We start from the raw sequence: 26933 nt of genomic DNA, 5'->3' as shown, positions 1-26933 counted from the left end.
CTTCCGGTTTCTAAAACAGATTGATTTGAATCCACACAGAGGCGCTTTTATTATGTGTCTATTTTACACGATGAATTGAGCCTTGTTGCATGCTTTTTTATATATTTTATTCCAATTTCAGCCACTGCGACCTTCTCGGCGCTGTAAACATTTTATTTTACCCAGCCCTGGACTGATCTACACTTTATAGAGATACTATTAATCAAACTAAAAGTGCAAACAATAAAAAATAAATAATAAACAATAATAGACAAGAACATACAGTTAGACATATTCTTTATTTATACAGCAGTTTCCAAAACGCAGTTACAGCAAAAAATGTTTCATAAATTGGACCACATCCACAAAATTGAGAGGCACAAATTAATTCAGTTATTTAATCTCCATGCTCTTATTTAACTTTGTATTACCTCTTGATTTCCTTCTTACTATAGTGGAAAATACATTCTGTTTTGCCTTGTTTTTAATAGTTACCAGGTATTCCGCTAATATTTATGCAATTTCTGTTGCAACACTTGTGGTTTCTCCAAGTTTTTTTTGGTTTTTCCTGTGAACGTAGCTCAGAAGAAGGCGACAAATAAACCTGCACTTACACACTTTCCTCTTCCTTTTGAATTGCCACTTGCTATAAGCCTGAAACGTATCTGCTCTGTGGTCAAAGTCAGCCAAAGCGCATTTAAACACGTGGAAACTGCACCACAGTACTGTTCAGGGAAAATGATGCAAACCAAGAGCAATAAATATAGCACTCTGTTGAAATAAAGCAAACCATAAATCCATAATAAACTGAATTATTACTTTTTAAAAATTCCTCATTGAAACACAAGAAGACAATAGGACTGACTCAAAGTGTCAAGCTCTATTAGAATTGAAAGGCGGTAGAAAAGTTAAGTGGATCTGCAACATTGGGATTGAATTTTATGAAGCGGAGCCTTTTAAAATGTGAAACATAATCTGAATTATCTCAGGGACTATGGATAAAAAGGCTGCAGTAATCTTGCTGCACCCAGTTTTGCTATAAATATAGAATTTCTGCACCATTTTTTATTTTGTTTGGAGAGCTTTTTAAGTAAAGTCCTTTTTTCTGTAATAATTTCAAATATGTTGCTGACAGATTTTCATCTTTCATTGTTTTATAAATTGACTAAATTAAAGCACACTTTAATAAGGGACATAAAATGAATATTAAAAAGATTCAACATGTTGATGCACAATTATTTTTATGACTGTCATTCATCTTATAAGCATCAAATAGTAACATACAGTATTAAAAAGTAATTATTATTAAAGGTAATAGTATATAATAGTACATATTAATAGTAGTAGTAGTATTATATTATACAATTTCATTCAGTTCATTTGTCATTTATACATACCATAAATATATAATTGTGTATCTTTCATCCACTGTTTACTCATCAGTGTATACAACAACAATTAAACATTATTTAATATTTTTGTTTGCCGTACATGCACTTAGCCCTTTTGTGAGGTCATACACTGATGTTGGACATGAAGGCCTGCCTCTGCTCTAATTCATCCCAAAGGTGTTTTATCAGGTTGAGGTCAGGACTCTGTGCAGGTCAGTCATGTTCTTCCAAACCAAACTCGCTCACCCTTGTCTTTATGGACCTTGCTTTGTGCCCTGGTGCTCAGTCATGTTGGAACAGGAAGGGGTCATCCCCAAATTGTTCCCACAGAGCTGGGTGCATGAAATTGTCCAAAATGTTTTGGTCTGCTGAAGCATTAAGAGTTCCTTTCACTGGAACAAAGTAGCTGAGCCCAAATCCTGAAAAACAACCCCACACCATGATCCTCCCTCCACCAAACTTTACACTTGGCACAACGTTCTCCTGGCAGCAGCCAAACCCAGACTCGTCCATCTGACTGCCAAACAGAGAAGCGTGATTCATCACTCCAGAGAACATCTCCACTCCTCTAGAGTCCAGTGGCGGCGTGCTTTACTCCACTGCATCTGAGGCTTTGCTCTTGGTGATGGAAGGCTTGGATGCAGCTGCTCGGTCGTGGAAACCCACTCCATGAAGCTCTCTGTTCCTGAGCTGATCTGAAGGCCACATGAAGTTTGGAGGTCTGTAGCTGTTGACTCTGCAGAACGTTGGTGACCTCTGTGCTCTATGAGCCTCAGCATCCCTGAGCCTGCTCTGTGGTTTTACATGCTGTCATTCCCAGTCACTTCCATATAACACCACTAACAGCTGACTGTGGAATATTTAGTAGAGAGGAAATTTCATGACTGGACTTATTGCACAGATTGCATCCTATCACAGTACCATGCTGGAATTCCCTGAGCTCCTGAGAGCGAGCCATTCTTTCACAAATGTTTGTAGAAGCAGTCTGCATGCCTAGGTGCTTGATTTTATACACCTGTGGCCAGGGTAGTGATTGGAACGCCTGAATTCAATGATTTGGATGGGTGAGGCAATACTTAACATAGCAATATAGTGTTTATATTGTGCAGGAGTCCAAATGATCAAGGTTATGGTCCTCAGCTGTTTTTTAAAAGGCATCAACACAATCAGTACAACATGAAAACATGAGAAGCTCATTCTCCAGCCGAGGCTCAGCTGCCTGAGAGGAGCTGCCCCTGCGGGTTTAAAATCGGGTGTGAGGAACCACTAATAATCTCTGGTTAGATGAGCTGAGAGATCTGACCTGACCATCCGACCATACACACATCAGCCAAATTCTCAATAAAGCCGCTGTCCTTCACACAGTTTCCTGCTTCTGTTGTCGAATGATGAAACAAGTCTGTATTTTTGGCTCAAAGGGGCCAGGTTAAGGTTAGGTCAACAACAGTTGATTCTACCGCACTATAAGGCTGATGTCTAACGAGAACCTGTTTTTTTTAAACACAGCCTCATCTGACATGCTCATTTGTATGATCTAAAGACATTGTTTGTGATTTCAGTTGTATTGACATGCATGATGATCAGTCAGTCATAAAATTAGAAGCGGCAGAACGTCCTGTTTTTTTTCCCGAGGCTGCTGCTCCACTCTGTCATACCTCCTTATCCCTGACCCATCAGCCTCCAGCTCTTCAGACACTGTGTGTGTGTTTACTGTCCACACCAACGATCACACACTTCTCTCGCAGACTTCTTCACAGTACCACCTCCTGCAAGCGTATTCACAGCTTTAGGAATCTGAAACTTTGTTGTCAAGATCTTTGGGGATCTTTGTAACCTTTGGAAGTGTTGTCTTATAAGTCATGTTGTGTTTTTTTACTGACTCTCACTCATTTATTTTGTCTCTACCTGCTTTGTCCTTTTTCAGAGTTCAGTTGTTAATGGACTGAAATAAAACTCTAAACAGAAAATGATGCTTTTCTGAGAAAATCACAAGTGTTTACTTGACTTTTTCCCCATAAAGACATCATCGGACTATAGGCTATAATGTTAAACTTAAGCTACATCAAGTCTTTTTTCATGTTGTGCTTAAAGCTGGTTTCCGCAGGTCTTCATGAAGTGCATGTCAGGTTATTTAGTGTTTGGAGGGCCCCAGACCCAGGATGTTCTCTTCAGAGTCAGGTGGGACAGGCGCTCACCTCTGCAGATCTGCACAGGATGACGAACAGGCGGAAATTACCCCAAATTACATTCAGTTACCAGATTGCTGATGTTCTGTCCTTCGTGTTTTGCTCTGCTTATGCTTGCCTTTTCTCCTTGTGTTTACATCCAATATACTGAAAGAGACAGCCAAATGATTTAACAGTGGCATCAAACAAAATCCACATTTGGAGCCTGAAAGTGGTCATGAAGAATAACAGTCCCTTTGTACCCAGCTGGACCACTTTCAACAGTAAATCCACTTTTCTAAATGTTAAAAATTACAGTTCATTGATTTTTTTCCACTTCTTAGCCCATGGCTTTTATGATACATCTCTCTAACCAGAGATCGTACGCAATGGTTTCTGCTTTACCACTCAAAGATTTAACAAACCTTTCTACTTCTCTTTGGATAACACTGCAGCTCAGCTAAATTGGATCCAACAGGAATCAATAAAGTGTAAATAATATAAAGGGCTTTATTTTTAATAGAGCATTTGCAGTATGTCTAAAGGTAACTTACTTTGAAATGTTTGCATTTTGTATGAGGATGGCTAAAGTAGCTACTTAACGTCACATCTCATAAATTTCTCGCAAACAAATTGTTCTTATTGAACATCATCTCTTTGTCGGAGGAAGAGGGCCGGATGAAAATGAAATCTCAAAAGTGAAGAGGCAACATTATTTTTTAAACTCAAAGACATTTACAAGGCCCATTTATTTTAAATCAAATTGGACATGTTTATTGCGGTTATATAATTGCTTGATGATAACCCTCGGGGGTGATTTTCAGAGCAAACCATCTGTCAGGGATGTTGGACCATGTGACAGCTGTTAATAGTGGGAACGAGCATAAAAACAGCCAAAACAAAGACTTCTCTTGTATGTCGTCGCTTTGTTTTATCAGAGGATAATATTGATACCAATATTGAGCAAGACTCTGAGCCTGAATACATGTCTGCGTGACAAAAAGAAAATCATAGATCCAGATCCAGAATTAGATCAAGGCAAAAAAAAAACAAAAAAAAAACGACGACTCATGTTTAAGGCCATGCCAAATGTTTTGTAAATTTTATGAGCAAATGCATCCTTGACTCCAAGGGTCAACTATCCAAAAATGTAATGTTCTACATAGTTTATGCCAAAATATATTGTATTTTTCCTCAAAGGGAAAACATCTTAATTGTTTTGTTGTGTTTTCTACCTTTATTTCATTCATTCAGTTTTTCATATGAAGGTTTAATAAAGTTCTTGATGGCCTTTCTGTTTTATTTCCTTTTGTCAAATGTCTGAAGGACTAACTCATACGTTTTCAGTCCTCATAGTGTCTCTTCAATCTCTGGCCTGTGTTTGATTTATATCTGAACTTTTGTTCCTGCCCCACAGTGCCTGCTTCAGATAGATAAAGTTTGCTTGTTGTATCACCTGCCTGACTCCTGCCTCTCAGCCTGTGTTTCGGCTCTCAACTGCACCACCTCATGACATTTTGCAGTTTTTAAAAAAAATCTCCACAGTCTGCAAAGACTTTTGTGGCAACGTTATGAACAATTATTGTTTTAACTGTGACAGATCGCTCTTTGACAGTCCTCAGTTTGGAGAAACGAGCTGACGGCTAACCAAAGTGGATTACTGTCGCCTCAAAACAACTCCAATTTCCATATATTACATCATGGCTCATATGAACACTACTTTAAAACCCTTATCATCATTGTCATATTCACCTTAGTTATTAACATAGAATATGATGCTAGTCCTGCAGGAATAACCATGTAATATGAAACCGACGGTGGTATAAAGGTTTATTTAATAGAGGATGCATAAATTGTGACTTTTTTTTAAATATAAAAGTTGTTTTAAGACAGCATTGGTCTTGGTCCTATTCGGAGTACCTGTTAGCCCATCAGTCTGGCCAGGATTAAACCAAACTCAGGTCCTTAAAAGAGCTATCTACAACAGGTAAGACATTAATTGTTCATAACCTTTCCAAAGATGTGAGCTGTATTGGTTTAACCCACAGTTCTTCTTTTAACTGCTCCCTTTAAGGGTTGCCACAGTGGATCATCTTCCTCTGTCACACCAATCCTCCTCCACAACCATGAAGCTCCTCATCTTTTCCTCCTCCCTGGCAGCTCTGTAATCAGCATCCTCTGTCCAACACATCCTCTCTCTCTCTCTCTCTCTTTCTCTGCTCTGCACCTATCCATCCCATCCCAGCCTTATTTTACAACTTTGTCTCATTGTTTTAACTCACAGCACACCTCCTGGTTGCCCTCAGTCCCAGCGTGCGTAAATCTGAGAAATATTCAGTCTGATAAATATGACCACGCACGCACCTCCCTCCTGTTTCTCGTGACGTCAGAGTCCCTTTAAAACCGACGGAGCGGCACTTGAGCTGCTCTCATTCCACTTTTCATCCTTCTGGATGGTGCGCTGAGGGGACGGATTACGCTTAACTTAAAGGGGGCTTAAATTGTTCTCCAAACTTAAACAGGAAAAGCCTGAGTCAGTTTAAACGCAGAGACTTACGGGTAAAAAAAAAAGAGTGGAGATGAACAAAAGCAGGTGCGGGTTTTAAATTGGGAGAGACGTGATGCGTTCAGGTAACAGGTGGTGAAGGATAAAGAACGCGTTGGAGGGGAAAATGTGCGTCTTGAACGCAACGTGATGAGGAAAGACTTGAAGAAGGCTGCCGAGTTTAAAGAAAACTTTCCAGGTGCGAAGAATGCCAACTCCTCCAGCGTGAAGCGAACACTTAGATGAATGGACAGCGGGATGCTTTCCGTCCAGGCTGCTCTGAACTACAGCTTGAACCAGAGCGATGACCGGAAGCCGGGGGACGCGTCGGCCGGCTCGACGAAGCTCTCCTCGGCGGGCTTCGCGGTGCTGTCCGTGGCGCTGGGCTTCATCATGACCTTCGGCTTCCTGAACAACTTCGTCGTCCTGCTGCTGTTCTGCAAATTCAAGAAGCTGCGCACCCCGGTGAACATGCTGCTGCTGAACATCAGCGTCAGCGACATGCTGGTGTGCCTGTTCGGCACCACGCTGAGCTTCGCCTCCAGCGTCCGCGGGCGGTGGCTGCTGGGCCGCGGCGGCTGCAGCTGGTACGGCTTCATCAACTCCTGCTTCGGTGAGTCTCCTGGACAAGACGCTTCTCTGTCACATGAACTCTGAAGGCCAGAAACTTCAGCTCTGGGAGCACCAAAAAGAAACTATTATTAATTAAAAAAAAAAACAGCCATTCAGATATAATACATGCATGATATGATAAAACTTAAGATTTGATTTGCACAGCTTGAGCCTCTTGCAGAAAATGAGATGCATATGGGAAAGCTATAAGTAGTTGATCAAATCTAACCACTTGTTTTCTGCAATACATTATCTTTTTCTTTTTTTCTTCTCAAGAAGATGTGATGCTTATATGGATGGGAGGCAATAATGGTGCTTAGGTAGGTTTCAATTTCAGATTTCAATTTCATTTTTAACAGGACAGTGCTTATTAATAACAGTACATCTGTCACATGCCAGATTTAACCAGAGGCTAGTTTTCATCTGTAGTCCTGGTAGCCAGTTGTAAGAAAACATGGAATGTTAAGCAATAAAATCATCAGCAATTAAGAACGACATAGTAAGACAGTGTTAGTTCATAATAGAAAGGTATTAGTAGGGTGTTAATGCAATTTAAGAGACAACCCCTTTTTAAATGAGATCTGTTTTATTTATTTTCTGGAAGAATTCTCAAGAGTCTGAACAGGTTTTGAAATAAATAGTTTCTGATTGCTGCTGTGTCTTGGCAGATTATTAGGAAATACACTCACCGGCCACTTTCCCAAGACTTTACACCTTGGTAAGTACCAGGTTGGACTGCCTTCATGCTTTGCGGCATAGATTCAACAAGGTGTTTGAAACATTCTGGTCCGTGTCGACATGTCCATGATGTGAGTCTCCCGTTCCACCACATCCCAAAGGTGCTCGATTGGATTGAGATCTGGTGGTGGTGGAGGCCGCTGGAGTTCAGTGAATCCAGACCCATCAGACCAGACAATGTTTTTCTAATCTCTTATCGTCCCATTTCGGCAAGCCTGTGTGAACTGTAGCTTCAGTTTCCTGTTCTTAGCTGATGGCAGTGGCGTCCGGTGTGGTCTTCTGCTGCTTTGGCCCTTCTGCTTCAAGGTTGTTGTGTGTTCAGAGATGGTTTTCTGCAGACCTTGATTGGAAGGAAGGGTTATTTAAGCTGCTGTTTTCTTTCTGTCATCTCGAACCAGTCTGCTCATTCTCCTCTGACATTCTTTGTCCACACAAATGTCACTCACTGGATATTTTCTCTTTTTTGGACCCTTCTCTCTAAACTCTAGAGAGGATTCTGTGTAAAAATCCCAGTAGATCAGCAGTTTCTGACACTCAGTGTTGCTTAGATCCCTTTTCTGTTCCCTGGTTTGAACCTCAATAAGTCTTCTTCACCACATCTTCATGCCTAAAGGCACTGAGTTGCTTCCACGTGATTGGCTGATTAGCTATTTGTGTTACCAAGCAGCTGAACAAGTGTACCTAATAAATTTGCCAGTGAGTGCATTTCTCCCTCAAATTTATGTATTTATTTTTTCTCTAATGATGTGATCACAAAGCAGAGTACTGTGTAGTCTGTGGTGGACAAACTACTGTATGTCCAGCAATTGTGATGGTGTTTTAAACGCCTTGTTATACTTAGAAGAACAAAACAGAAAGCCTATTATTAAGCATTCAAAATCAGAAAAACCATTGTTTGTTTGTTTTTCTTCTCCTGGTTCCAGCAGAACATCCACAAAATTTTAAACAGAATAGACCAAATCACACAAAGTAAAAGGGATAAATATTTCTGGACCACTCAGCAGATAAAGATAAAGAGAGATTCATGGAATTAGTCACGAGATAGAGATTGTACGTGAGCTCCCTTCCCATGTAATAGCCAGACCCTTCGGAGACATTTTTACATGTCATTTCAGCCGATTTTAATCTTTTTAAGATGGCATTTAACCATGTTAGATAACAGAATGATGAGGACTGAAGTAAAAGTATAAGACAAGATGTCATTCTTGAGTATTACAAGGCATGCAGTGACATTTACACAACTAAGGAGTCCTTGGCCAGATTTAAAAAAATGATGTTTCAAGGCTTCATTGTAGTACATTTTGCTCATAATAGTAAAAATATGAATACTAATTTGTGCAATAATACTGTAATTAGGTGCAATGGTATTTTATAATTAGCTGATTTTGCACATATTTTTTTTTTAAAAAAGGAAGGAGGCTGCATGGTGGAACAGTTGATTAGTGATGTTGCCTGGTCCTGGGTTGGACTCCTGGCTGTGCCCTCTCTGTGTGGAGTTCGGATGTTTTCCCAGTGCCTCTGGGTACTCCTGTTTCCTTCGACAGTCCTAAAACAGGCAGGTTCAGGTTAGCTGGTGACACTAAATTGGCCTGAGGTGTGAATGTGTATGAAGTTGTCTGTCTCATCTCTTTGTGGCTCTGTGATGGATTGGCGACCTGTCCAGGGCGTGTACCTAGCTTCTCACTTAGGCTGTGTTCACACTGCAGGACTTAACGCTCAGTTCCGATTTTTTTGTGTGGTCGTTCACAATATAATTATTTATATCAGACTCCAGCGTGAACAGTCTACGGCCCTGAAGTGACTCACATGTGCAGAAGAAGACGTCACGTGCAGCACGCAGTGTTCGTTGAAGTAAATATGGATGCTACACATGTCAGCGTGTGTGTATAAATTCTGAAGTTGTTGTGCAATCGGAGCCAATTAAATTATCTGCCATGCTTTTTTTTGTCCAGTGTTTACATGTAATCATGCCACTTCCCACGTGCTCTGGCACAGAATTACACCTCCTTTTGGTCTGTACAATCCAGTCGTTCTTTTCTCTGACATTCTGGCAAGTGTCGCAGCGTCATGCCCCTAACATTGACCAATCAGAAACCTTGGCAGATAAATGAGAACTCTTGTCCAAAGATGGCTGTGTATGTGGATTGATAAAAATAATCAAAAACAAACTCGGGGAGGAAGAAAATCACCATTTATTGTGAATAAATGTACATTTTGCATCGTTATGCAGATCGGGGATAACACAGGGACTCTTCTAGGCAAACCTTTACAAAATATTTTTGGCTAATTAACCAAAAGTAGAAGCTGCTGAATGATTTTATACTGCTGCCGGCTACTTTTGAACCCCCTGCTTATCACCCGGCGAATGAAAGTGTTGCACGTTCTGGTTGTTGTTGATACGTCAGAACGGTCTTCCATATGGCAGGAGGTTAAACAGATTGTGGGCAGACTGAGCAACATCATTCTAACGTTATTCCAAGTACCATGCATTCATGTTCTGCATGCTAATAATATATTTGCAGGAGGGCAAAGCCATTCATGACCCATCCCACTCTGCCTGTGATTGGCTAGTACTCGTTGCTTTTATTGGCTGGGTTGGTTTATTTCCTTGGTCATATTGGCGAAAAGAAATATTGTACTCCCTCTTCTCCCCGTACATATTACAAACACCACCAAACTGAATTAATTCACAGGACCGATGAGTGAATGAACCTGAAAGGTAAATAACCGTCTTCCCTAAAATGATTTTGCATGAAATGCGAAATAAATTAATCGATATGTATAAATTACGTGGCCTCTCTGTGCTTCATTGGGAGGCTAGGGGGTTGGTGGAGGGCAGGTTTCTTCTTTTGCCCTTGTTTCTGTAGACCTGGCTGCTTGTTTCTCTCATGAGCTCTGCCAACGCTGTCCCACACCACGTTTAGAGTATAGAAATGACAAAAGAGAAGGTGAAGAGTGAGGGAAAAGTGGGTTTATGACAACTGATCTTGTCATGACCATATTAAACAATGATATGTCACATTGCAACAAATTTTTTCTAATATTGGGCAGCCTTACCAAGGAGGACCCCAATGCTGCACTGTTTTACCCTATTCTGTTTAAGTCTGTTGGTGATTTAATAATTATGACTTCACTTAAGAAGTGACCAACTGTTACATTTTGTAATGCTGGTGTTAAAAACTCAGCCCTCTACAAATATGGGAATATTGTTGGCTTACTCTCCGAGGCTCTACTTTCTGCTCTGAAAATAAATATATATTTTTTTCCTTTTTTTATTTTTTCTGACTGAAAGCATTGCACAGCTGTTGGATCCATAGCCTTAGCTAGTAAAATTATTTTTCGTTTTTTTTTTTTTCTCTATCTCTATATTCTTGTTTGTTTGTCTGTTTATCATTTCTCTGTGGGTATTTTGGTGAAGCAGCATGTTCATTTCAGTTACAAAAAGATTCATATATATCCTGTTGTGCTCAAATCTGTGGGTGTTTTGACTTTGTTTTCGCTGTCACTTCTTTACTGTGCTGATCACATTCAGCTTTTCCACAAACAAACCTTGAATTAGGGCTGTGGTAAATGCTAGATCTTGTTTTTGTATTTTATGCTGGAGTCAAAATATGAACAACGTCGACTCAAATCTTTTCCTTTATCTGCCTTCTGCCTCCAATCACAAACTTTGACATCAAGTGGCATGTTAGTCAAACGATGCACAGCCGGCCTCACATTATTCTGGGCTTAATGTCTTTAAAGATGGAAGAGAGCTTGGTTTAGACACCAACCAGCCCGGTAGAGGCTGACTTTGATGGTTCATTTCCTCTGTAGTTACAGCATATCCTTACAATCATTCCTACTCTGTTGTTTTTACTTTAGATGAGATTACAGAGCGGCTGGTCCAAAATGTCTTTGCCAGAGAACAAAGATATCTAATAAAAACTACGATTGATCATCAGTTACTCTTGAACTGCCCCAGGGACGCTTCAAACAAGGATCAGATTTATACAGGGCAGACAAAAGGTCACGTTTGTATGGAAGATATTGGAGCTGAAAATTCATTGAAAGTTGCTGTCTTTTCCAACACCAGTGTCTTGTCTTGTCTTTTCTGCAATCATCTGTGGAGCCTATTTACCTTTTAGTTTTCTATAAAGAACCAAATGCCAGGAAACCGCAGGAACAGGATGTCTCGTCTTTGTCACCTATCATTTTTCTGTTGATGTTTGATTTTCTTTTATTCATCTTAGATTCTTGTCTGCCAAGTGCCAATCTGTGTCTGTTTGCTTTTTACGATCCTATCAATTGCTCAATCTCAAGGTCTGCCGTGGGGTGGGAACCTCCTGATTCAGTTCGGTGACGATTCGGAGGGCTGCAGTGTGATGATAACAACGATTATCTATGCATTTCAATTTTACGGGATGAATATCTTCAGATCCCATTCCTGGAGAAAACAGTCTCGATACCTTCATTGTCAATCACACCATTTTGAACATAACTATCTAAATAATCTTAATCAGTAAACAATGGTAGAAATGATAATATTCACTTTAGGGCAATATACTAGAAGTGAGATTTTTAACCAGTGCAAAAACATGGCAAATATCTTGGTAGTTTATTCTACAGCTGGCCCTTTCTGCCTGGAGTTGGCACGTTCTCCCTTTGCATTTATTGGTTTTCTCTGGGTACTCTGGTTTTCTTCCATTATCCAAAAACATGCATTGTAGGTTAGTTGGTGACTATAACTTGGCCCTAGGTGTGAGTGTGTGTGTGTGCATGGTTGTTTGTCTATGTGACATGTGATAAACCGGGAACCTGTCCGTCACCTGACCCTGAACCAACGACGGCTGGATATAAGAACCAGCTCCCTGTGACCCTGCACAGGATCAAGGGTTAACAGATGGATGGGTGGAGACCATCCTTGTGTTTGTTTTCATAATGCATCGTTTGCAAATTTAGTTTGTGACTTATAAATTATGCCTGTAAAATGTTGCCAGTTTAGCTTGAAAAGCCCATTATTTAGAGCCATAGATGACAAACAATTTAAATGGTACGTTATTACCATTGAACTGGAATTAAAAAAGGGAAAGTCACAATTGTGACTGGAACAACACTTATATTTCTTTCTTTTTTTATTGTTTCTAAATGCCAGAAGTATTGAATTTGGAAAAATGATTGTTTTGTGGCACGTCCGTTGATTATATTTTTAATACAAAAATTAAACAATTGAAAGAATATTCTCCAAGAGCTGCGATTCCTCAATTTTTGCCAGGGGTTGTGTGATGGTTTTAGAGAAGATTAGAGGCAGGGCACTGGAGAGGTACAGGGTAACATTTTGATTCTAATCAGAAGTGAACAGTCATGGGACAAGGTTTTAAAAAGTCCACAGAACATTAAAAAAACAACCCTTGAAAGCACACAAAGAACCGAGGAAAAAATGTAAAAATTGAAATATGTAGAAACAAGAAAGTGACAAGACATTGGCAACTTTTACAAAGGTATGATTAAAAAAAATAAAATAGCTCCAATGTTCTACATACCTTTCTTTGACTTTTAAGTGTCATGAGGAGAAAAATGTGAAGAAATGTTTTTATTGATTTAAGTAAGGACAGCCGTGGTCTTACACTGCGCTGCCTGGAGAGTCTGTTGACTTAAAGCTCTTTGAAGAAAATCATAAAACTATGAAAGATGATAGATTAGGTTTCACATAACCCTAACCCCAATAATCCAAGGACTGATCAACTGGTGCTACTTCCTTTCTTTAAATAAAAAAAAGGTTAAAAAACAAAAACAACTGGACTTCTATTCTGTAGTTGAAGATGTTGAAGAAGCTTTAGGCCTGATCCCCAGTCAGTTTCACTCCAATCAACACCTGCACTCATGTGACCAGAGTGAGTCAGACGAACAAGGACCCTAATGAGCCTCTATTGTTAGGAGAGCGAGAACAATTTGCAAGCTATCCAGCTTACATCACATCTCAGCTTTAAAAGCTCAACTCCACACTCTCTATTTCTGAATTGAGAAAGCTCCTCGGGTGAGAAGCGAAACGTCTTACCATGGCCTGGATGACTGAGAATCTACACCAGCATATTCCTTTCTTTAAGATAAGGGAGTCAGTCTGTTGTATGCTCAAAGAGATCATAAGAAAATCCTGAAGCTCCTTTTACTCAAACTCAGGGACAGACACTTTGCCTCTGGGTCACAATCAAAAGCATAATTATGGAACCGAAGGCTTAAAGGTGCTGAGAGGATCTGAAAGGCACTAAAGAAGAAAAAAAAAGAGAGAGAAGCTCAATCAACTTCCACACAGCACAGAGTTATTTAACGAGACACACAGGTGCTGCAAAACTCTCGGTTCCTGTCACTCTGCTGTCAGGAACAAAACACAGAAATTGGATGTGTCGACACTCATCGGATGGCATTGTGCTGGAACTTTTCAATCGTTTGTGAAGGAAAAAAGAAAAGAGGCCTGTCCTCTTCCAGAGTTTGCAGGTTGAAAATCTGGGATAGTTTTTCTGTTTGAATACCAGCCTATAAATTATTTAAACTATACGTATATAACATTTATAGATGTTTTGCATCTAACAATAAGTTTTGTTCTTATTTAAGGATTTCTTTGAAACTTCCATCTTTTGTCTTTTAGTGCCTGTCACTTTAAATTCCTTTACCTGTTGATGCCAAACTAGCCACTAAGAAGGCCTAATGCAGTAAATGCTGCCCGTTTCAGACCACCTGTGACACACTCCTGCAGGGTTGAGTGTTTGTTTGTGCTTCAGAACATAACCACAGCATACAACCGATTATTAAGGTTTCCACTGACATGCTTCCGTATTATTAGGCCGGGTGTCTGTGACTGTCGCGCTGAATATGATCTTACCAGCTCAGAAACAAGGGGAAAAAACAGATCTAAATATGCCATATACCCCAAGAAAGATGTCTGCTCAATAATGCAACCAGGCTTCGTTTTTTTTTCTCTAATGCTCTGAAGCAGCATGGGTGTTTTACTTTCACACTTTCCAGTTTTTTAACAAAGGTTATACTTTAAGAAACCAAGCATTTACAAGTCCATTTTTCATTATTATTATTATTATTATCAATTTTTTGTGTGTTTTTGGATTCTAAATTTGTCACCGCAGTTGCATGAACACAGATTTTGCCGATGTGATGAATGAAATCCTGTAGTGTAACAATCATTAAACATGGGTTTATCATAGAGTATGGTTTGAAGAGATGGTGCTGCGTTTAATGCTCTCTGTGCTGAATGTGACACCCGGCTCTGCTCAGGCGGCGCAGATGGAAGTGGCATGTTTTTTTAACTTTGTAGTTCAAGTGTTGGTAGAGCTATAATGGAAAAGAAGAAAATGGAAGTCTGTAGATGTAGCTGCATCACAGAACCTGATTTTGAAAAGATGCGTGGAGCACTAACGCTGAACAAAACATATTGTGACTTCTCTAAGCACTCCCTGACCTCTGATGAATAAATACAATAAGCTAAATGGTCTCTGCTTTATGTGTGGAAACCAGTCCCATGCTGCAGGGAGGGCTGCATCTTTTCTTTGTGGTTTCTAATAAAAAGAATCTACTCTCCCACTGAAGAAAAACAGACTGAACACGTGACAGAAACAAACACTGAAACTGCCGGAGAACTAAACTGAAATTATTCTTATTATTATCAACAGAACATCTAGTACCTCCGAGACAAAAACACAACTGAACCCGTGTATTTCTTTTTTTGAAATAAACAGCTTTTAATAGCTTTTAGACCGAGCTTTCTTTGAATGTCCTCTCATTATATGTTTCCTGTATCATAAAACCCTTTTCATTTAGTTTTTTTTTGCTGAACACGCTGACATAATGCACTCTGCGATGCGTTCAGGACTTGATGCGCAGTTTTCCAGGGCTTTCAGAGTGTGCATAATTCTTCTCGAGGATTAAGGCTGGACGATATTAAGCTTTATGTTACCTGACGGCGGCCCTGGACGTGTGAGAGCGGCCTGTGTCCGTGTCCGGATTTACCCCTTTGCTTCCCGTTGGCTGTGTGAGCGCAGGCTGCCGAGGAGGAGAGCCGACGCAGTGGGCTGGAAAGAACTGGAGTGACTCAAAAACCAAAAGCAATGTTTTTGTTTTGCTTCCGCTCTGTGAACTTTGTGAAGGAATTTTGCACGAATGCGCTTACACATATTCAGTGGGCTTTTCTTGGTATTTGTACTTCTACACCATTCTTCTTTGAAGCAGTAATCACTGAGCCTTTTTAAAGTAGGGTTAAGAACAGTTAATATCTTACCTGCTGTAGATAGCTCTTTGAACAGCCCTAGTTTCGAGGCATAAAGGTTTTTAATCAGACTGACAAGCTAATAAATCAGACCAGAATTTCCACCATTCTTGCGTCTTTCAAAGTAAAAGTTGTGCTGTTTCCAGTTCACAAGAAAATAAACACCTGATTGCCTATTTTAGAATAGAGCCTGGGGGAAATTCTGCTGTAGATAAGTACCAACATGTGGCAATCATGAATTAAATTTAATTAACTGCTCAGTGAACAATCATTAAGTGAAGCGGCAGTAAAAGCTGTGGAGTGCCTGAAGAAGTGCTTTAAATGAAGGAGTTTTCTGATGGTTGAGTGGAGTTTTTAGTTTAATCACTCAGAGTGATCATCTTCAGACTTTCCCCTCAGGTCTAAACCTCTAATTTGTCATTTCTGACCACATATCTGCAGGACTAATCACACACCAGTACTGAAAACAGCCTCAGGGTTGTGGACTGTCTAAGGAAATATTTTATTTCTGCATTTCAGATTTCTAAAACGCATCCAGAAGATACACTTTTTTTGGAGTATTTAAATTATAGTTTTAATTGTGTCTGTGTTGTCTGGTGAGCCATCCTAACTTCACCTGTCTGTCTTTCTCAGGTATCGTGTCCCTGATCTCATTGGTGATCCTCTCCTACGACCGCTACAGCACCCTGACTGTGTACAACAAGCGGGGGCCAGGCTACCGCAGGCCCCTGCTGGCCGTCGGGGGGTCCTGGCTCTACTCCTTGTTCTGGACAGTGCCCCCGCTGCTGGGCTGGAGCAGCTACGGCATAGAGGGGGCGGGAACCAGCTGCTCCGTCTCCTGGACGGCGAAGAGCACTCAGTCGCACGCCTACATAATCTGCCTCTTCGTTTTCTGCCTGGGTCTGCCTGTGCTGGTGATGATCTACTGCTACAGCCGTCTGCTTTGGGCGGTCAAACAGGTAGAGTCACACTGTAGGTGTGTAAGTGGAATGTGTGTCTGTATTTACATTATGCATGCAGTGTATTTTTTAATTGGAAGGCAAAATTTAAAAAAAAAATCTCCCAGAAGTACCAAAAACGTTTAAAAAAATGACACATTTGTAGCTTTTTCCACCAAGTGTCACTCTGTCACCATGTCTATAAATGACAGTATTGTCTGCATACATTAGAATTTTTGCAACTGGAGCAGGATCAATATTTTATTTGGTAAAGGAGGGTTCCTAAACTTTTTGAAAATAGCAGCAGAGACTTGTAGCCCTAACTACAGAAGACTGACGTGTACAAGCTTTGAGAAAAAGCCTAAAACTAAAAGCAAGGGTACTATAACAGCCTAAACAACTATTAAAGAATTTATATAAATTTACAGCTGTCATTTTTTTAAAAAAATATATCATAACAGCTATGGATAAATGTGCTGTTAGGAATTATTTTTATCCCATGACTGGAGGGCGATCATGTAACGGCATGTTTCAGTGCCTGGATCCACGAAAGGAGCCAGACTCCCAAACCAGCTCATCTGAAACTGATAAGACTGATCAGAATGACTCAATAAAATAAACGTGTGTGATATTTTGAACTGATTTAATAATAAAATAACAGGACTAACGCCGGGATCCTGAGGAGACTGCTGGTTCTGGTCGGGTCGTTCTGTCTGGAGAACAAAGTGAAAATGCTGCACAGGATCGATGCCGCTCTCGGCCACAGATAAAGAAGGTGATGACAGTGAATGATGGAAGCTGATGCACCAAATATCTTCTTTAAAAAAAAGGAAGTAATTACAAAATAACTGCAGTGAACAAAGGAAAGTGATTTTATCAGACTAAATTGGATCCAGCTAGAGAACAGAGAGCGGACTCTTTAGATACATTTTAGCAGCATTGAAGAGAACACAAAAAGGAAACGATGAAGCTGGTTGGGGTTTGTTGAGGTTTATGGAGGGACGTTACTCGTCTGAAGTAACTTTAAGCTGCTGAGCTGCCAAAAATTTATTTCATAGAGCGGAAAGTGACAGGATTGGAGATTATTGCTGCATTACGCCTCGGACAAAGCCCACAGTAAACCGCTCAGTCATCTTCAGAGTTTTTTTGTTGTTTTAATCCATTGTGAAGCACTTTCGGACCTCAGACTGACCCCGCAGTGTCAATAAGCAGCTTTCGACAAGTACCTTACAACTGTTAAGAAATTTGCGTGAGCCATATTTCATAAAGTGGTTTAAGTTCAGGTTCGTTATATTTATCGCCCTTGGACCATCTGTTGAAGAAGAGAAGGAATTTGATTTTGTAAACTGCACAGTGGTTTCACGATGTGTTAAACAAATATTTGCATTTGGATTGATTTGAGCGGACACAATCAGCATTACTAGGTTTTTTTTTGGTTGTTTTGGCAGGCTTGTAATGTCTCATTTTAATTTTTTTAAAACTTTCCATAGAACCCCGCGTCAGAAGATCTGAACTGTCCTTTTAGGGTGATTTAGTTGCAACACTCCGGTCCTGTCTGCCAGTCCTGGCACCAAGCTTTATTGTCTCCATCTTTCGCATTTGCAGCACTGTAAGTGAAACTGTCATTCAAAGTTGGTGTATTGTTTCTTTAATTTGTTATCAACTCATTTGTTTAAAATAAAACTGGCCCATTCTCTACAGGCTGGAGGTTTTACATTCGGAGGGGACATAAATGTCATTAAGAAACTGGTCATGTATTGAAAACCTGTACAAAACATCATAAATGTGAACTCGAGTTTTTCCTTGTTAATACATAAAAACTATTCATACAATGTTCAAACTGCAAAAAATTTCCCATGAAGATTTTTTGTTTTGTTTACTGGTGCTAAATATTTCAAAAATGTCTTTTTAACTTGCCGATGCCTCTGAGGTTTTTTATTCGTATCTGGCTGAAGCTGAAAGAGTCTTTGTGCCAACATAAAAGCGTCTATTTAGACAGCAATCACTGGATTTACTGAGACACGGCATGAGAAAGTTCAAGAAGTGTATAATCAGACATAAGAAAAGAACAAAGCTCTATACTTGCTGGATGGTGCATCTTAAAACGACTACTATTACTATTGATTTTAATAACAACTGAGTGCCAGTGTATCAGAACTTCTCTAAGTCTTATGCTTAATATTGTAGCTGTGTAAAGATTTTAATTGACAGCGTGTAAATTAGGTTTTAGGACCGCGACTGTGAAACTTTGCCATGGTTTGTTTAAGTCAGAAACAGCAAATAAATCTTTTGAATTAGTTATGAAGTTTGATTTACTCCCAAAAGACCCTGCTACAGGAGGGATTCAGCTGGGCAAACAAATCCACCCGAGCCAACGCGTGCATAAATATTGGAGCTCAGAAAAGTCAACAATATGAAACGCTCAGGACACACAGAGGGTGGGCTGCTGACGTGGAGGGTGGTTTAGTTTTTTTATTTAAAAATTTAAATTCTACTGCTTTACTGCGAGACAAAGACGTGGCACAAACATATTTCAGTCACAGTTATTTCATGTTGCTGATGGTTTGTTGTTGCTGTATGGTGTGTAAGTGTGCATGCATGAGTCTTTTTAACCATCGCATACCTACTATCAGTCACATCTTGGTGATCCCTACTGGAGTTGAAGGGATGGTTTAAATATAGTTCTGGGGTAAGGTTATGAACAAATATCTTACCTGCTGCAGATAACTCTTTGAACAACCTCAGTTTAGAGAAATGGAGTTTCTCTAGTGAACATTGTTGTCCACTTGTCCTGGACCTCGGGACAACTAAAGACTTGATCGCCTCTGTGGACCAGCCTGGACCTGAGGATGAAGATGCTTTTTTGTTTGAGTTAAAAGACGAGCTGCAGTCGTGACAGGCCAGCGTGGCCGACACCATTCAGTCATTAAAGGATAAAAATGATGTCACTTTAGATAAAAGCCTCCATAAAATAAAAACAAAGAACATCTCTTTACTATAAAACTAATCAATCTGATCAGAGTTGAACTATTTTCATTCATTTAAAGAGCTATCTGCAGCAGGTAAGATATTTAAAAGATCTAAACCTGTTCAGGTGTTAGAGTGAGCAGCGTGAAGGCGATTGTGGCAGCTCCAAATTTGAAAGAGCCTGTCACCAATATTGAGCTGTATTTTTATTAATTTTTTAACGGTGCCATGTTTACGACACACACACACACGAGGCAGTGATATTTATACAGGCAGAACTATAATTCAAATGTCTAGAAGCCATTTAAACACCGCTGGCACTGAGGTGCGCACCACAAATTCATAGATTGCACCACATTGAGACATTAGACACGTAGTCTTTCTAACTTTTATGCTTCATTAAATTATTGACACCCTATAAGACATTTAAGTGTTTGACTACAAAAGAATAACTGCTAAACTGACAGCCCGAACAGCTATTAAGGTTTGTTATTATTATGCTGCCTATGAAGTTTTCTAGCTTTGAAACCCAGGTTGGGTCATTTTTTTAAATCTTAAGCGGTTCAACAAAAGGCTCCTTCTGGTTTAAAATAAATTGGCTGCAATTATCACAGAAATAGCAGCTTTCCACCAAAGTAATAATCTTTAAAGGTAAAATAATGGGTGTCATTTTCTTTTCAGCTCGCCTCCGGAGCGGGAGCATATTGGACGTTATTATATTCCTGAATTTAGCCTGACTGAGGGGGGGGGCTGAACTCCAGCTGGGCTCAGATAAAGTTTGAGGGATTTTTATTTTATTTTTTTAAATTGAGGATTATTCGCTCCGAACTGTCTGAGAGAGTCTGAAATAAACTTGTGAGGAAGAACCAGGCTGCATGCAGTGTCTGAGGATCTGAGGTGGGAAACGTCCTCCCCGCTTCTTATCCTCTCATCTTAGTTTATCCTCGTTTCAGCTGATCGGAGGACAGGATGGGATTAAAGGAGAGCCACATGTAAAGACATCCATCAGGTTCAGCTTGACTAAAGTTTAGGTAGATTAAAATGAGGGTATCCTGATGAATAAAGCTGATTAGTTTATGGGTGAATATGGAGGAAGGAAGAGCGTTTTTAAGTTGACCAAACAGATATTTTCATCCTTTTGGATGCTGTTCTGTTGGTTTTGCTCTGTTTCTTTGTTTCGTTGTCCAGTTAACTTTGCGGGGGTTTTTTTGGAGCCTGTTCACGTCTGTTAGTTTTCCTTCTGACCTTGCCTCAGCAGGCCTCTATTTGCTGATTGCCACTCACTTCTTGTCCATTAGCTCCCTCTGTACATCTTCCGCCTGGTCTCCTTTATTGTTTGAAGTCTCACGCTGCCTTTCTTTCCAACCCGCCTGCAAACACCTCATTGGGTAAATCAAAGTTTTCTTTCAAGTCATTATTTGACTTCTTTCTGCACATTTCAGCTGCTCAGTGTGCCGAACAACATGGATTGAGGTTGAGTTTATTGTACTGTCTTGCAGAAAGCGGCCCTTCCTCTTACTTATTGCTAGAATTGTTTTGCTTTTTTTGAAACCTGCAGCTCCTTGTCATATTCTAGTGAATTTTGGTCCTTTTTTTCCCTCCAGTTTGTGCAAACATGCCGCAAAGTGCACTTCCAATTAAAAATGTGCATATTTGTTTAATTTTGTGTTTCAAACTAGTTGCAGTGCAGTGAGATATGACCTTACAGACGCCAGGAAAAACAGACAAACAAATTAAGATTAATACATTTGCTGCAGTTAGGTCAAATATGCTCACCTTGCTAGGATTATGGTTTGGAGTTGTGGCATTTATTTCTCAGATTTTCACAATTTGTAGGAAGCTAACAGATGGAATAAAAGGCAGATTAACCAAAACCAGTTCTTCAAGTGGAGAGAAACGCTGGAGAAACAGTTGATTTTTCTTGAAAGAATCACACAGAGTTTTTCTTCACCAGCTCGTCTTGTCCCCGTCCTCCCACAGGTGGGGAAGGTCCGAAAGAGCGCGGCCAGGAAGAGGGAGTTCCACATCCTGTTCATGGTTCTGACCACCGCAGCCTGCTACCTGCTCTGCTGGATGCCTTACGGCGTCATAGCCATGATGGCAACGTTCGGCCCCCCCAACCTAATTAGTCCCGTGGCCAGCGTGGTCCCCTCACTTTTGGCCAAGAGCAGCACCGTCATCAACCCTCTCATCTACATCCTTATGAACAAACAGGTAAGCAAAGTTTTTTTGTTGTTGGTGGTGGTGGTTTGTTAAAGTCAACACGATGGCATGTAGAATAGTTTTATTTACACAGTTAAAAAAATGACAACTCAAATCATACAAATGGTCCATTTATATATCAATTCAAGTGTAATAAGAAGAGGAATTACTGAAAAATTCAAACTCCGAAACACCCTAAGTAAGGCTGCTGGGACTGAAACAGGACTTTGACTTCTACTGGCCTGCAGAGAGGAAAGAGAGGAAAAAACAAATCAAAATGCTGAACAAGCCTTCAGAGGCAGTGTGGTACAGAAATTCCCACCATACTTAACAAAAACAAAGCATGAAAAATAGGTCTCTAGAGACTGGGAGAAAAAATAAAAAAGGAACATTTTATAAACATGATCTCACTACTTAAGTCGTTTTTTTCTGAAAGACTTCCAGTATTTAATGCTGGCAATAAAACTGCCGTCTTCAAGAGGACAGGAAAATCCACCTATTTTGACCTCAGGCATCCCAGAAGGAAGCAACAGTCCTGAACAACAGGTGTCCTGCCGTCACTCCGACTCCTCCACCCAGCTCACACAGACTTTAAGACAGAATTTGGCACAATAGAAAAATGCAAAAAAAGAAGTTTCAAGAAGTCATACCACGAGTGCCTTCAGGTAATAACCAAGAGCTACACTGCAGCTGGATGTAGTCCACAAGCATGCAATAACACTTTTCATACATCACTTTGAAAAACAAAATAAAAACTTTAAAGCACAGCCACCTCCTACAACTTGAATGACGATGACGGCACAGACAGTTTAAGACTCAGCCCTGATCGGAAAGTCATCAGAGATAAACTGCACCTGCTCGCTGTGTTCAGGGCTTCTGCACCTTTTCGCGTGCTACAATCACAAGCCCTGAAACAGTTTGGGTTTATCTCAACAGAGATGTAAAGCCCTGCGGCAGAGCTGGAAAAAACCCGCAGGACTTTAGGAGAATCCTCAAATCTCCTTTTAAACACCAGAAACATTTCCTTCAGTTTTGTTGCCGACTTTCCTGGAATCCTTAGTCTATTGGTCTTTAACTCACTGGGGCTGGGTATTAAACCTTATTTTTCCATTGTTCTGGAAAACAAAAATGTGCACAGAGCATCTTTAATCTCACAATTATTTATCAACTGTACCGACACAGATACATTTCTACAGTCTGCAGACACCTCAGCAGCGTCCGGTAACGTGGGAAATGCTTTCACGGCAACATCTGAGTCACAAAAAAATTGCATCAATGTGATGAAGTACCCTTTTGCCGTTGAAATAATTCACTGAATTAGTCTTTAACCACGTGATTAATCTAGCACACATTATTGCACATACACTGATCAGCCCCAACAATAAAACCCACGGATGGGGAGATGTGAAGAATCCAAAGATTTAAAGATGAGATTCTGCTGAAGAACACTGGGTTCTGGATGAAGCTGCACAATGCAGAATTGCGGGCGCAAACTGCACGCTATTTGACCAATCAGAGGACCCCCTGCTGCCCTAAATGGCCACAGCTGATTTGGACGATGGCCACGGACGTACCAAGAGACATGGAGAGTTGTAATTACGAAGAAAAAGAAGATGTTGTTTTTTATCACAACTGAATTTCACAATCACAACATTTAAAAGTGAAATTGCAATAACGATCACAAATCACTTATTTTTGACATGTACAACTCAAAAAAAAACAAAACCCATCTGATCAGAGCAACATCCTTCTGTACAGCGAGGACTTGAAACAGAGATTAAACAATAAAAGCAAATATTTCCTGGAAACACACCTAAACAAAAAAGAAAGCAAAACGTCCAGCAGATGTTTAACCACTGCTATACAGCTTCTTTTTGTCTTTTTAATTCAAACTTTTTTAGACAAAATTTAGAAGTACATAAAACAGATATTGTACGTGTACGTTGATTCGAAGATTATGACTGTTTGTTTTCAGCCGACTACACGCAGGAAACGCAGAAATGACCTGCCCCTCTTTACGTTCTGACAGCTGGGTCACAGCTGAAGCCACAGTCATGGGTTTGATGCTCAAAGTTCTGCATTTGGCAGATGTTATCTTGGTTATAAGACAGTGATACTTTGAACCTGATTGGTCAAACATGCATAACTTTTAACCATAAGTTTAATTAATTAAACTTATGGATAATTAGCTTGTTGAATCCTGATGGCCGTCAGTCGTATTGCAGTTTAACAGTAGTCCACAACGTTAGAGCGGTTTTATTTGTGATAGTTACTTTGGCCAGAGGTTAGTAACAGTAGCTGTATGTGTTGTTTTAGTTATTGCAAAGGTTAAATCACAGTGGCGTCAACAAAAGTAGGCACATTCATTATTTTATTGGTTCAAGAGTGAGAAGAGAAGGAATTCAAAGCAATATTGTTTGTACTACTATTAGGAAATATCTTCCTTTACAAATACACTTTGACCACTTTAATGTTTGCTTAGCAAACGAATTAAACCAGAGCTAGACTGAAAAGGCTTTCATTTACTCGTGAAGACGATTCAACCAAATCCATGGAGACCCGGCAGTCCCAGAAGCTCCAGACCCTCGACATCCAGACAACTGATAGCTATCGTCCAAGTGTTGGACACTCACGGACACCCAGAGGTCCAGTGTCCAGGCTCAGACGTGAGAAACATCGAAACATTGTAAAAGGCAGGTGGTTTTAATGTTGTGGCTGATCAGTGCAGCTTCGTGAAAAAATATTTACAACGATAACACACCTCATTTTAACACATGTATAAAAGTCATGAAAAATGGCATCAACCATGCTTAGTATAAACAATGTATTTAGTTTTTTTTATTATTATTATTATTATTAAATGCAAGCAGACCAAAAAGTTTTTTTTTCCTTTTTACCTGTGGTATAACACCCAGCCTGAGTCAAACCCCACAAACGGCTTCGTTCTTTGCAATCCAGCCAACAAAGAGACTCTCGCGTTCAAAGCAAAATTTCTCCAAAACATTTTCACGTTTTTTAAACCACCATCAATGGCACACACGTTGAAAAGAAATCATCCGTCATAGGCTAAATATTTTCTGACTGCATGTCAACACAAAGATACAAACACCTTGTTTTCATGCCGACCCAATAACCCCGGAGCAAACTGCTTGGCGTGGCACCAGTTCGCTGTAAAAATCAAAACACTCTTAACTTGGAGACAAATCTGACGAAACTACTGGCCCTCTGTTAGATTCCCCTCCACTCAGAGCTATGAATGGGTACAGACCAACCGTGTAATGTATGCAGCTGTAAGGAACGCGTTTCACACACCTACACTAGAAAAAAATACCAATTCCCTGCACGTATACAAACAATACAGCAGAGGTGAGCTTCAGTAGGGGTTTTGGCCAAAACAGGCAAAGTTACATTCAATAAAAAGTGAACTGAGAGGGGAAAAAACAAAGAAATTTAGGGGCTGATAATCGCTGAAGCAATCGTAGTGACTGGTACTGCAGTCCTGCCACAGTATGTTACTGCATTTGTGTGAACAGTCACAAGGCAACCCGAGGAAAGTGTTCAGCTGACCACCAGGCACGGGGTTATGGCTGTTCTGAGCACCTGTTTACTTTGATTTTTTTATTTATTTTTTTTGCCCCGTTTACTTTCATTTTGTTACATATCTGCACCGGAACTAAAACGTGGAGAAAAAAAACCCAAAAAGTGTCAAGCTTGTGGTTTCCTGCCGGACGTGCACGAGACAGTGATTTCAGATGGACTCGAACAGCATCAGTAGTGAGAACAGGACACGACCTGGAAGGTATGTACAGCAGAACGACTGCGGAGGCAGTCTGACGACCTGTCTGTGAAACGGCATTCTTCTGTGTGCTGCTGATGTGATCGTCACATTCAGAGTGGGTGCTTTGTTTACTTATTTACACCACTCCAGATTATTCAAAAAAAGAAGAAAAAAAAAAAAGTGGAGTAACTGTAAGACAGATTTTACATGACCGATACACACCAGGTTATTGAAAATTCACTCGTCTATCTAAAACAGCGGTCCCCAACCTTCTTTAGCGCCACGGACCGGTTCATTACCAGACAGTATTTTCACAGGCCGGCCTTTAAAGGTGTGGCGGATAAATGCAACAAAATAAAATGATACGACCGGCATGAAAATGGATATTTTTAAAAACATAATAAACGTAAATCTGACGTGTCCTCGATGGATGTAGAGGAGAGAATCCGGTCAGTGTTTTAAAATAAATGTCATTCAGACTCTGAAAAAGAAAAAAAAAAAAACTGTAATACTGCAAGGTCATTATTCTTTCTCTGCGGCCTGGTACCAAATGACCCACGGACCGGTACTGGTCCGCGGCCCGGAGGTTGGGGACCTCTGATCTAAAACACAGATCTGTTGCTACCCTAGTCAGCTCTAAAGCTAACATGGCTCAGCTAAAGCAGAGAATTTTTTTTTTTTCTTTTTATTTAGCTCCAGTTTCTGGTCAAGTAAACCATCTTTGATGAAGACAATGTCTTTAGACAATCGCTAAGTTGATCCCTCCCCAGAGGCCTATGGCTTATGGTCTTCATGCGTCGAATTTGAAACTTGTAAGCTTCAGCCTTCTCGTCTACAGTGGCTTTATTGCAACTCCCCCTCGGTCAGCCACAAAAGGCCCTTGTGTGTGTGTTTTACTCAGGCTCAGGAGGGTCAGCGTTCATATTTCACATGTCACAGTTAACGGTGCTGAAGCCCGGCAGAGTCACGCATCCTTTCCTCCTGAGGTCGCTCTCCGGGCCCGTGTTGATCCGCTGGATCAGGCTCTTCTCGTAGAGGAGGGGGTGGTAGGCGCCGAGCGTGCATGCAGAGTCATAATACCGCTCGTGGTAGTGGCACAGGTCGGTCTGCCTCATGGAGGGGATGTACTCGTACACGTGCACCTGCTCGCAGAGCGCCATCATCTGGAGGATGCCTGCAGAGAAAGGAAGTCTCGGGATTAAAATCTTTGCTGATTTCACTTATGCTGTAATGGGTGAAAGGATGGCAAGGACACAACAAATTATATATATATATATATATATATATATATATATATATATATATATATATATATATATATATATATTATGGCATGCCGTTCAGGAAATTATTGTATATGTATT

The 26933-nt window shown here is 40.3% G+C and overlaps 2 protein-coding genes across 2 annotated transcripts in view; one reads left to right on the top strand and one right to left on the bottom strand.

Moving 5' to 3' along the window:
* Positions 1 to 6326: 6326 nt before the first annotated feature.
* The window catches only part of tmtops2b (teleost multiple tissue opsin 2b), a 24892-nt gene continuing 4285 nt past the window's right edge, over positions 6327 to 26933 (top strand). The window contains exons 1-3 of the mRNA XM_017410279.2: positions 6327 to 6693; positions 16318 to 16643; positions 21570 to 21803. Coding sequence (XP_017265768.1) covers positions 6327 to 6693; positions 16318 to 16643; positions 21570 to 21803 — 927 coding nt within the window. The remainder of the gene's footprint in view (positions 6694 to 16317; positions 16644 to 21569; positions 21804 to 26933) is intronic.
* st6gal2a (ST6 beta-galactosamide alpha-2,6-sialyltranferase 2a) overlaps positions 21859 to 26933 on the bottom strand; it is a 55299-nt gene continuing 50224 nt past the window's right edge. Inside the window, exon 7 of the mRNA XM_017410278.3 lies at positions 21859 to 26743. Coding sequence (XP_017265767.1) covers positions 26496 to 26743 — 248 coding nt within the window. The 3' untranslated portion in view covers positions 21859 to 26495. The remainder of the gene's footprint in view (positions 26744 to 26933) is intronic.

The sequence above is a fragment of the Kryptolebias marmoratus genome, linkage group LG6, assembly GCF_001649575.2.
Source record: "Kryptolebias marmoratus isolate JLee-2015 linkage group LG6, ASM164957v2, whole genome shotgun sequence".
Classification (NCBI taxonomy): Eukaryota; Metazoa; Chordata; class Actinopteri; order Cyprinodontiformes; family Rivulidae; genus Kryptolebias; species Kryptolebias marmoratus.
The sequence above is the reverse complement of the archived record's forward strand: the minus strand, read 5'-3'. Positions and strand labels throughout refer to the sequence as shown.